This window comes from Lonchura striata, chromosome Z (genome assembly GCF_050655825.1).
Source record: "Lonchura striata isolate lonStrDom1 chromosome Z, ASM5065582v1, whole genome shotgun sequence".
NCBI classification, from domain to species: Eukaryota; Metazoa; Chordata; class Aves; order Passeriformes; family Estrildidae; genus Lonchura; species Lonchura striata.
Genome location: NC_140740.1, coordinates 82,603,767 through 82,616,169, shown reverse-complemented (window position 1 = coordinate 82,616,169; position 12,403 = coordinate 82,603,767). Strand labels below are relative to the sequence as shown.

The 12,403-nt window shown below is 43.9% G+C and overlaps 1 protein-coding gene across 5 annotated transcripts in view; it reads right to left on the bottom strand.

Annotated features, from left to right (window-relative positions):
- The window catches only part of NRG1 (neuregulin 1), a 173,918-nt gene extending 165,803 nt beyond the window's left edge, over positions 1 to 8,115 (bottom strand). For 3 of the 5 annotated variants that reach the window (XM_021534811.4, XM_085568098.1, XM_021534815.4), the window contains exon 1: positions 7,835 to 8,114. In XM_021534811.4, the coding sequence (XP_021390486.2) occupies positions 7,835 to 8,039 (205 nt within the window). In that variant the 5' untranslated portion in view covers positions 8,040 to 8,114. Of the gene's footprint in view, positions 1 to 7,834 lie in introns of all 5 variants that reach the window. The other 2 variants (XM_085568097.1, XM_021534818.4) reach the window with 2 other exon arrangements.
- Between the last annotated feature and the right edge of the window lie 4,288 nt (positions 8,116 to 12,403).

Here is a 12,403-nt window from a genome sequence, read left to right as displayed (position 1 = left end):
AGTGGGACAGCAATGTGCCTGCTACCTAAAAAGACCCCTCCTCCTCCTCCTATCTCTCCTACCAACTATGCACAATGTCCTCCAGGAAACTTATTTTCACAAAGGGAAAGTAATCTGTTTGACAATTAAAGAAAAAAAAAAAAAAGGGAAAGTTGCAGGTTTGTGATATGCACATGTTATGGCCATGTGTTAGAAACCACGGTGGCTTGAAGGGAGGGGTTAGACTGAGAGCCAGGAGACTCTGGTTTTTATGATCAGATTGATCTGTTGTGACCTTGGACATGCAAAGTCTGATGCTAGGCAATGGAAACTGGTTGCACAGGGGGCAGTTTGAAGGACAGAGATTTCAGCTAGAGCTCAATGACTGTGATGGCACAAACATTACCAGTTCATTTAGTGCAATTCAAGAGTACATGCAAAAATATATTCACAGAATAACAGGGCCACCTATCCCAATATAGTACAATAACTTAGAGCAGTTTTCAGTGCTGTATACAGGTGGAATATGGCATTAATATAGCATTTCAGGAGCAAAATATGGCCCCTGTTTCTCCTTCCTAAGTCCAAAGTCCTTTGGACTTCTCCAAAGGAAAACTGAATAGACTATAACTGTAGAAGCCCCACTAAAACATCACACCTGCATGTGCTCACACACACACACACAAATATATGCAAATTCGATTTAGAATTTAACTCTTCTGGCAGTAATGGCAGTGATAACAATGCCTATCTATCACCTCTGCAACTGGATTTACTGGGGACTCTGTTTATTCACCTTAGGTATGAATTCATGCTTTGGTATCTGCCTTCAAAGGGATTAACCATTAGCCACAGGACATGGCATGTGGTTGACTCAAGGGTGAAATGGAAGCTGTTAATGCAGGAGAAAGGCATCGAGCAAGGCTCAGCCTGAGTCCACTTCTGAATGCCAAGCCCAAACTCCCTGATCTGGATTCCCCTTGCTTACAGAGGTGGAAGGACCATCAGCTCATAAAACTCGAGGAAGAGATGCACAGAGTGAATGAGTAAAGGCTCCCAAGTGAACTGTCACAAGTGGATTAACATCTCCCTCTTCCTCCCTGACCTGTGAAGCCTGTGGGCTTGGATGTCAGAGCTAGGATTCAAATGGCCCATAGTGAACAAACTACATAACATGGTCAATTTCTCCCCAAATCTAATGCTCCCACAGAAAATTACACAACCAGAAACACAAAACCAGACGCAAGTAAGTATTCTGTGCATAAATGAAAAACTAGCAGTTACTCCAGACAGGAGGTTATGTTAAAGATCTGTAACAGTCCCTTATGAAATATCTTGGTTTACTTTCCTTTCATTGTTTTGTTTTTTTTCCTTCATTAACAGAAATAGAGCAGATGGAAGGAAGGAATAGGACAGGAAAAGGGAAAGGAAGAAAAAGATGGAGAGATAACAGAGAATAAAGAAAGATGGAGAAAATAAAGGAGGCAGAAAGAAAAGTATGGAAGAAGGACAAAAAGGGATGCAAAAAAGGACAGCACGACAGATGGATGGAAAGGAGAAGGGAAGACAGGAAAGAAAGGACAAAGGAAGGGAAGAAGAGGGATAGAGGAAGTGTGGTAGGAAAGGAAGAAGTGAGAGAATGAACAAAACGAAAAGCATTCCCGTGACCTCACACTAGACGACTTCACGCTCGTATTGCACGGGATCAGAGCAGAGCGTTTTGCAGGACTAAAGCCTCCCTTCCCTCACAGCTTCTCCAGCTGTTTAGCGCACACCCACTGACCCACAGCACACCGCCAGAGCCTTTGCGATGCGCAGAGCATCCCCGCCGCCGCCCGGCCCGGATGCCGCGGGCAGCGGCGCTCCCGCCGCACCCCCTCGCGGCCGCCGGCAGCAAACCCGCATCCCTCCCGCTGCCCCCTCTCTGTCCCCTTCCCTGCAGGTCACCAACACCTCCTCCTTCCCCCCACTTCACTGCGAGTTAGGTTGTTTTCTTTATTTTTACAGCAGCGCGTCCATCGGCTCCTCCGCACCGCCATCCGCCGCGCTGCCGCACCGCCGGCACCGCGACTCTCCCGACGCGAACTTCCCACTTTTGAACTTTCTGGACCTCCAACAACACCCCCTTCCCCCGCCGAAACCAGGGCTCCGTGTGAGGCAGCAGCCGAGGGTTAACTCAACCACCTCAAGCACACTCGAGCAGCTCTTTGCACGACTAGAATGACTCATACAAAACACTGACACTCGGTTTGTTTTCTTGTAGCATAACGGAACACGATAAACTATCAGCACTGTTAAAGGCACATTCACTCTTGTTACTTTTGGAATGTTAGCAAAACACTGATTTGGTAGGAATTCATAGCATTTCCAGATCCTGACACCCCTAGACACAATTGTTCTCCACTGTTTTGCTTACAACCACCTGCCTCAAAGGGCTATCAGGTGCTTGTAGATAGGTTGGAACAGGGGAGGTAGGGGAAGGGAGATGCTTGGAAGAAAGGCTTCCACAGCTCTGCGTTTAACTTGCCTTACTTTAAGAACAACAAATTGCCACTTAGGTGCCTAAAGTCGAATGTGTAGTCAGAGATCCTCTGTGGCTAGGCATTCACAAACCAACCACCCCAAAAGTTTCGGTGAAAACTAAGTGGCTCTGATTCAGTACAGGAGATGAAAAATGAGCTGCCCCAAATAGTGAGTCCTGAACTATTCTGAAATATCAGCTGCATGGGATCTTTTTTTCTTTTTTTTTTTACTTATTAGTGTTGCTTCAAACTGCCTTGTTCAACCTTTTTCCCCTCCCTTTTCAGTTACTGCCTTTCCAGAAATCTGAGAAGCCCACAATTACAAATAGACAAACTTAGATCTAAGAGTTAGCTCACAAGCTTTGCCAGAGGTTAAAGTTTTAAAATCCATGCATAGCTTAGCAGGCTTTGGCATTTCTACATGAAAGATAAAAATTGTGTTCAGCCTTCCCTGGCCATCAATATTTGCACAAAGCCCAGAACAGTTTCAGGATTTATTTCACATGTGAATGTCTTTCTATACACATGCAGTATTTACTGGATAACTGTACTGGTATGTTCTCACGATTCTGTTTGCATTTCCATGGCTGCAGTCAAGTAGTACTTCTACTGTTAATTCAAAAAAGTTTGAATGGTGACTAATCTCGTTTATTCAAAAAAACATGAATACACTCGCATACTTTTTAAAGGATTCACTCTTAAAATTGTTCTGAAGATTGTGTGGAATGTTTGGAGAATGCAGGCATTGCACACAGGTAGAGAGGCTTTCCTCACAGAAAAATGTACACACATACCAGCAGCACATAAATATTTTGGATTGGAAACACTAAAAGAAGTTGACTCCTAAGTTTACTAAGAGGTAAACGCCTAGTTTACCTCTAGATGTGGACTGGTTTTGTCAGAAATCACAGCTTTCATTCCATCTCCCAGACTCTTGTTTTCAATTCATGTTGAAACAGTGATCATTCTTCTGATATCTCTTTACGAATACTGAATATCAGTTTAAGATTAGCCACTCTCAGATTGACCTCTAATCCTCCAAACCAAGCTCCCACCTGCAGCTTGGTCTTTAATGCAGTCAAAACCATTTCTTCCTCTGGCAACCAAGCATGCTTCCAAGATACAGTCAAACATTCTGCTCAGACACCCTCATCTCATTGGAACTTTGTGCTGTTTATTCTGTCAAGCAGTCTTCAATCTCTGGCATTTTATCTAATTCTAAATTAAACCCACCAGGAGATACTTATTTCCTATGTCAATGATCACAGCTTCTCTACTGTTAGTGCAGGTGTGTTCAGAACAATGCTGCTGAGGTCACTTCACTGAAATTATGATTGAGACCCATTTGATGGTCTTCCCTCTTTCTTCTCTGTGTTTTGGCACCAGATGCTTATGAAGACTTGCTCTTCATACCACAAGACAGTGGCTGACAAAACCCTAGACCAGAGTTTGCAGCACTATCAAGTCTTCACCCACATCAAGGTGTTTTCCTCAGGAAGGCTTCAGATCCTTCTCACACTTTATCCTTTCAAGCTCAGCAACCTCACCTTAGTCTTCTCTGCTAAGCAGAAACCACCTGAAAATTCACATTCCCCAAGATGTCTGGAAATGACAAAGGGGCTGGGCTGATGTGCTGGTACCCCACCTTACTGACACAAACACAGCTCCCACAGAGGGATTTCTCCAGGGTTATTCCTTCTTCTCAGTGCACTAGCCCCATGTTACACAGTCTAACACCAAAGCTGTGTAGGCAGCAGGTTGGGCTGACACCTGGGAATAAAGCCCTGGATGATGGTCTATTCCCAACCCCTGTGCTCCTGCTCTAACAGCACCTTAAATCAGGGGCAGTGCCTATGTGAGAGGCAGGTTTGGGTGCCCAAACCACAGCCTTCCTGCTTAAGTCTTCTCTGCCCAGGCTGGATGTATTTCAGCATGCTGGCAATGCTCTAGGAAGTCCTGCTGGCAGATTTGTGGAGCCTGTCTGCATACTAAGTTGGCATGGCAGTTCACTGACATAACTTAAGAGAAAAACTGAAAGCTTCTGTTCATTTATAATTCTTCTCAGTCTTCCATGCCTTGTAGTTATCATGGTCCAGAGTGCCCTACTAAAGGAAGATATAGTCACTCTGGTCTTGACACAAGCCAGGCAGAATTAGTTTATTCAAGAGCACTTGTAGCAAGCCGAGTAAATGTTCTATTTAATTTTAGTGACAAAGACCTCCCCAAACTTTTTAACAGAGCCCAGACTTCACCTAGGCAATGGAAAACATGAAGATTTTTTTTCTGTGTTACCACTTTGCAGGTGAGCGGAGAAGGCCAAACCTCCTTCATCTCTCCCAAAAACTGACTTTCTTGTCCAATAGCAGTTCTGGAATTTCTGGATAAGTTATGACATGAATATAAAAGATTTTCTTATACCCTTTCTTCCCAATGAACAAAGCTGATTCTCAACCCGTTGAGAAATTACCAATGCTTCCAGACCCAGGATTGAAGTGCATATGCTATACTTTGACAGCCAAAAGCAACCTAAGCTGCAAGGAGCTTTGGTCAGAAAAAACTCCACTAAGCAAAAAGCTGAACATTTAAGAGTTTCTGTGCTAGTGCCAGATCTTAAAACTAAGGACTGTCTGGAAGCCACTGTTCTTCGTAAAGAAAACTCTAAGTGGATGAAAACCCCATGTAAAAAACATAACAGAGAAGATGATAATTCCTGACACATTTCAACTAAAGAAAGCAGGTAACTAAAAGCAAAACTATTTCATAACCTCTCAGACTGCCCATCCTAAACATACCAAATGACAACAGGTATGACTGCAAACCTGTATTAGCAAAAAGGAAAACTGTGGTCCTGTCAAAGTCAGAAGGCCTTCATAGAGTCCTCAGTCAGTACTGTTAATTAATATGAGCAGACTACTAATTAATTCAAGCTCTAATATGCTTGAACAGAGTGAATAAAAGCCCATGGCTTGAAATGCAAAATTGCTTTCTTGTTACTTTTTTACATTAACCATTCTTTCTGCTCTTTCTAAGTATCAGTTCTAGATCTAAATACTTCTAAATACCTCAAACCAGGTAATACCTTAAGTAACAGATTAGATAAAATCTATATGACATTGCCAGTGTGACATTATCTGATTTAGAGTCAAATTTACAATCATGAGTTATGCTGTATTTAATTTTCCCATTAGACAGACTACATGGATTAGCTACACATGTGAACTATCCTGCCACATACACTCATCTTGGAAGGAATGGGATTTTTATTACATAAGATAGAAGAATGTTCAGTTCTTGCCCACACAGGAAACTTTTGACTAGTAATGTCAGGTATGGATGAAGGCGGTACTCTTTCATACCTATAAAAACATACTGGTGCTTTGAAGACCTGAGGTAAGCACTTGCCAGAAAAGTGGATTATTTCTGGTTCAAACACTGACATATTTTCCCTACTAAAGACTTAGCCTTCTGGAGTTTTAACAAAGCCTTAGGAGCTGGTATGATCTGAATCCTGCCCTAATAAATCTCAATCTACATTTGCTACTCTGCAGATTTTTAGGTAAAACACTCACCAGACATAATCAGACAACCAGAAGTGAGAATTAACCACACTTAAGACACCTAAACTTAAGGTGCTATTTATCTGCATGGATTTTTCTGTTCCTCCAGCTCCCCTCTACAGAGGAAAAAGACCATCTTCCCAAAAATCTCTGCCTGGTTTAGAAGCTGACTTGGTTAGAATACTCAAAAAATACACCTCTGGTTCACTTTCACTACTCCCTCAGTATCCTGCTCCACTGCAAAAGGAAAGCTGCACAACAGGAAAAGAAATCTCTCCAACACAAATGGGATGGGATACTATAAAACTCTGAGGTGCACAGTGAGAAAATGTGTGTCTCCTTGACAGATTTCCTACCACAAATTGTCCAACTTGTCACTGTCTTCCTGTTTTCTGTCAGCCACAAAAACAAACAAAAAGCCTTGCAAGCACTTCAAACAGCCCAGCTGTCACAGATAAGTTTGCCAGAGGTTTTAATGCTTTAATGCCAGAGGTGGTCAGTTTTAGCAGGAGATGCTTACAACGCTTGCATAGTGTAATAGCATAAAAATCTGGTGAAAAAGAAGGTAAAAATATGTTTGTCTCTATCTTGGCATAACAAGGGAAACCTCCTTGTTTACAACCACTGCTGAGCAGAAGCTGAGCAAGCTATGTGCCCAAACTAGGGAAGAGGATGCAGTGGGCAGTGCTGGTTTGCAAAAATTAGTAGCCCTAGGGGTATCTGCTGCTGTTGAATCACACATATCCTCCCTGATATGATGTACTGAGCAAAATTAATCTAGTATATTTAGAAAGTTTTATCCTACTGGGCTTTATGTTAATTTGGCTGTTGGGACAGGAAAACAACACAAAGGGGGAAAAATACACAACCAAACAAAAAACCCAAAACCAAACCACAGGCAATTGACTGCTTTTCCCATACTTCTTAAAAACAATTTCTCACAAAACCCCAAAGAATTAAAATGCATCTATACATTGCTGTTGCAAAAAGCTAAAGGTATCCATAGATACTGCTAGGCTTTCTGATAAACTAGGTGGCATAACACAAGGTCTCTAGGAAAAGCATCATGCACTCTTAAGTGTTTGTACTGCACTAGGAGTCTTGATCTTGACTGGGGCTTTGGCTGACAGACGTAAGTAACTACAGTGAGTGGGGCAGCACGCTCAGCTGTGACCCTTCCTTTGGGTCCTGCTTCTGGATACCTACGGAGGACAAGGGTATCACTTGGGCACGAATTCTTCTGCTTAATGCTGAGGAGGCACGAGAGGAACAACACGTGCTGCTAAGTGAGCGAAATGTCCTCGCTGATCATCCCTGAGTAAATAGCTGCAAGTTTAGACAACATACCCCATGCGAAAGTTGGCCATCTGTTCAACTACGCCAAGTGATTTCTGGAGAAAGGAAGGGACAGAAAACGTGTTTTGTAACAGGAGCGATAGCCTCACGCCCTCCAAAAAATGGAGGGAGGGGGGAAAAATATGAAGAAAGCAACAGCTGACCGAGAGCCTCTCAGGATTTCGGGGCCAGCGGGAGGGAAATAGGGCAGCAGACCCAGCCGTGCTCGGACAGCCGAGGGATTCCGGCAGCGCCGCCGCCGCTCCGGGAGCTGTGCGAGCAGCGCGGCGGGGCGCGGAGGTTCCGCCAGCCGAGCCGAGCCGAGCCGGGCCGGGCCGGGCCGAACCGGGCAGGCGGCAGCGAGCACCGGGGATGTGCCCGCTGCCTGCGGACCTGCGGAAGGTCCGCGCGGGGCAGCCCCGCACTTGCCGACGGGCTTACCTGTGCTGGACCCGGGCGCCTCGCCCTCCTCCGGCTTCTTGCCGCCGGGCCCCTTGCCTTTCCTGCCCTTCCTGCCGTTGCCGGCTTTTTTCTTCTCGGCCACCCCGGCTCCGGCCGGCGCCGCGCTGCCCGCTGCCGCCGCCATCCCCGCGGTCACCCCCTCCGCCGCCGCTGTCGGCTCCCGGAGCGCCCGAGGTTCCAGCATCGCTCTCGCCTGCCGCTGGGACTTGCACCCGCGAGTTCTTTGGAAGTTTCCGGAAACTCCTCTTCGGGCCTTTTTTTTTTTTTCTTTTTTTTTTTTTTTCTCCTACACCCCCCTCCCTCCTTCTCCACCCCCTTTCCCCCCCCCACCCTCCCCACCCCCCCGCCCCGCTTTCCTTTCTTCACTACTACTACTACTAATAAACTCCAGCCCGAAAACACACCCCCTCGGCACACGCCTCGCTAGCGCCCGCCCCGGGCACCTCTCGGGAGGAGCCTGCATGGCCCCGGGGCGCGGGGAGCCGCAGCCGCGGGCGGCGCGGGCGCTGCCGCAGCCGGAGCCGCGCCGCCGGCGCTGCGGGCGCTCCGAGGGGCGAGGCTGGAGCCTCCCCCGGCGCTCAGGGTGGCAGAAAGCGTGAGGCGGGTGCGGTATCCATCAGCACACTGACGTGCTGCACCTGCTTAAACTGAGGTTTTCGCTTAACCTGCGAGGTTACCGGCAGTGCCGCCTCCGACCCGGCGGCGGGGGATGCTCAGGGGACGGAGGGTTTGCAAGATTAGAGTGCGCTCCCGCACCCAGTGATTTGCAAGGAGGTCCTGTCCCGGGGTGGGTCTCACTGTTCTCAGGGTAAATCCGTTTCTACTTTGGTACCTTCTCATGGGGCTGGTCCCGGAACCACCAGTTCTCACAGCCAGCAGTTCGTCTCACAGACGAAACTGCACCTAGTGCAGCCATACCCAAGACAACTCTGAAGTAACTGATAACAGTGTAAAGACACCAACCTGAACTCCACTATGAGCTGGAAAACTTCATGAATCTGTATATTGATATTCAGGTATCTGTATATCTGTATAGTGTTCAGCTAACCTGAGCCATAGTCCCTGATGGTAGAGATAGCTATTACCTGTAGGACTTTCACTTACACATTATTGAGTGGAAAGCAGAAGCTATAGAAAAAATCCATACAAAGTACTTTAAGTCTCACAGTGGAAGGTCTTTCCTGGAAAAGTCATGTAATGTGGAAAAGCCAACTGAGTCAGAATCTAAAACTAGGTTTGCTACTTTATAGTTTGTGGTGATTCCTCCTCTTGAGGAGAGTTGTGCATGTAGCTTAGACATCAAGCAATGACCATCATGCACAAAAGATGCTTTAAAATTCTTTTCCAGTATTCTTGTACTGGAGACATTAAAAAAAAAATCTTTCCAAGTCAGGCCTAAAAAAGACAGAGCAGTGGAACCCCATATATATACTGAGTTCCTCATCTTGGCTGAGATTTTTGAACTCAGTTTTTTCAACATAATCTCCTGGAGTGAGAAGGTTTTGAAGAAGCAGTGGCTAACCAGCATTTTGGTTTTTCAGCATTCTGACTTTGAAAAAAAAAAACAGAAAAAAAAAACCCCAATGTTGGTCTAAGTCCTTGTCTGTGTTGTAAAAGAAGTACAGTAAACAACATCGACTGCAAAACGAGGCAAAAAATATATACTTACTAAATGGCCTGGTGGTACAATTTAGTGAAAAATCAAAATGGGATGGGGAGTAAGGTGAGAAGACATGCATACAGTTCTTGACACAAAAAGTTACAGATGCATTTGAGCCACATTTTTGGTTTCTTGACAGACATCCTTTCTCAAGTGTGCTGAAATGAAGTTGAGGGGATAAGCCCAAGGCAGGGCGAGGAGAAAAAGCAAACCTCAGGGAAGAGCAGCTGAAGATGGGGAGGCAGCACTGGCGGCAGTAGCTCGGTTTTTCCTTAAGGGGTCACTACTTAGCAAGGAGGGAGTCTGCAGCACAAGGTAAGGGACTCTGTTGGCTAACAAAGTGTACTTTTAAATAACCTCGATATAACCTGGTTTTCTGTACGCTGCAAAATCTAAATACTCAAACATTATCTCCAGGCTGTGTTCATCAGTATTAAACCATCATTCCAGGGAGTTATCAGCACTGAGACACCATGAGCAAGACACAGGGTGCATCCTCACCAAAGACACTGTTTTTGAGGGTGAGATGCTGTGGAAGGACCCCAGCAGCTCAAGAATGCATTCAAAATGACAGCCTAAAAATGAAACTCCAGAAGAATTCCTGTACCTTGTCTTTCAGAAGTGGGAAATTTCTCAGAAAAGCATACCAGAAATCTGTTCCAGAAATAAGCCTATTTTTCCGAGAAGAAAGATTGTAATTCATTTTATACAATGTGTCATAGATCCACAGCTGAAGGGTGTGATTTAGTTCTGTACACACCAGTGCCAAAGAAGGTGATGTTACGCAGGTAAGTCTGTGTCTCCTTCTCTGCTGTTGCCATCTGTGAATACTTGAGTAGAGTGAATAGCAGCTGATCTAACAACATTTTACCCCTCAATGGCAGAACTGTGGTAAAGAACTGGTTTGTCAGAGATTGGTCAGAAAATGCCCAGTGCACATCAATCTTCTGAGCTAGTACAGCTCAGCCCAATCTACTGTAGTATTTCCAAATCTTCAATCTTTATCTGTTCCTACAGCCAAGGGCCACTTTGGACTTCTTGGACTAGAGAAATGGGACCATTTACATAATTTCAGTGGAATGGGAGCCGTAGCTCAGATATGTTGGACAACCTCACAAAAATTGCAGAATTACTTACAGAACAGCAGTCAAACATTCATGTACATCAGTTCATAATAGGACAGGTAAAAAGGGATGCTGCCTAATTGTCACCAATACACAGGTAAAGACTGTGTATGGAGTTTTACATCTCTATGCTATTTCCATATCAACTTCTTCAGTAGAAAAACTAAGCTCTGCCTATTCCCAGGCTCATCTTATTGTTGGTAGTCTGGCTCTTCTGGACCTCTGCACTGTGTGAACTTGCTTACTTGCTTGTGAAGTGAATGCGGAATGCTGCTAAGTCTAATATTTCGCTCATATATGCATCTCTGCAAAATGTATGCAAGCTAGAAGAAACAGATGAGTAAACAAAAATAAACAAAGCATGCTCCAGAGTAACAAACTGTTGAATATAATTTCAACAATCTGATTTTCTTTTGTTTCTTAGTTCATTTTTACAAATACACTGACTGTACAAAAGGGACCTAATTACAAATATTTTGAAATTACAATGCATTTCCAAGAGAAAAAAAAAATGGTTTAAGACTATTTTTTTTCTGTACAGAGAATGTATTCATTTAACAAAATCAGTTCCTGAATTGATAATTAAGTTCATAGTTTAATCCTGTTCTCATTCTTCACTAAACTGAGAACTGCCATTTTCTTTTTCTTTATTTTGTGCTCCTTAAAACCCTTGAAGACAAGTGGAAAACAAACTGCATGAACTTCAAAACTGCCTGTTGCCCTCCACTGGTAGCAAGAAAACAGTAAGAGCCGTCATCCTGAACAGACTGAAATGGGAACGATGTATTGTAAACATAACTGTGAATGAAACACAGTCTTATCTTAAGTTTGACTTGAAATTTTGTCAGCAGCTAAGCACCAGGTCTTTGACATCAACTCAGCTGAGTCAGGACAACAGTACCTTTTGTTCTTCTGACATTTTGAAGATGCAAATCTTGATTACACAGAAGTATCCTAACAGTGGTTTAAAGGTCAAGGCAACATCTTTGGCAACAGCAGCAATTGTGACAGGTGATGACGTCTCATTAACGTCTCTTTTCAGGAAATGGCACATTTCAGAGTTGTTTGTACATGTATCTGTATATATATGTTACCATAAAACAAGACCTGATAGCCTCCAATTTGCCAAAAATTTTTACAGACTCAATTTGTGAAACTTCAGGAGAATTTCACAGCAAGAGAAATGGGTACTTTAGCATCTAATGTTTCAGAACATTTTACGTCATTGGGTCCCAACAATAAATATATACATATACACACACACACACACACACACAGTGCTAGCCCCATTAATGTGCAAGACATTGATGCTATTTGGAGTGGGCTGAGTGTCTCTACAGACTAGTACACTTCTGAAATACATCATTAGTTATAACCCAGGATATGGCCTCTGAAAATACCTAAGCAAAAAGGCATGGAAGGTGAAACTTTATTAGCAGGAATAATTTGGCTTTCCCTGTTTGAATCCAAATTATTCCAGCACTGGCAGTGAGAACTGCTCTGAAGATTGACAGCTCTCTTACTTCACTGATGTGACTTCACTGATTTATGTTCAGTCCAGACATTTTTCTCTCATGGAAGTAAATCCAAACTAATTTTTAAATGTATATTAAAGCTTCATTCAATTTGTGTGTGGATAGTCTAATTAAAGACTAAAAAAATATGAAATTAGGTTCAGATCAATTCACTTGGTAAGGTAAAGATGACTAATCACATTAAAAGCACCTTTGATTAAAAATGCTGAAACAGAGCTTTAATGTAGTT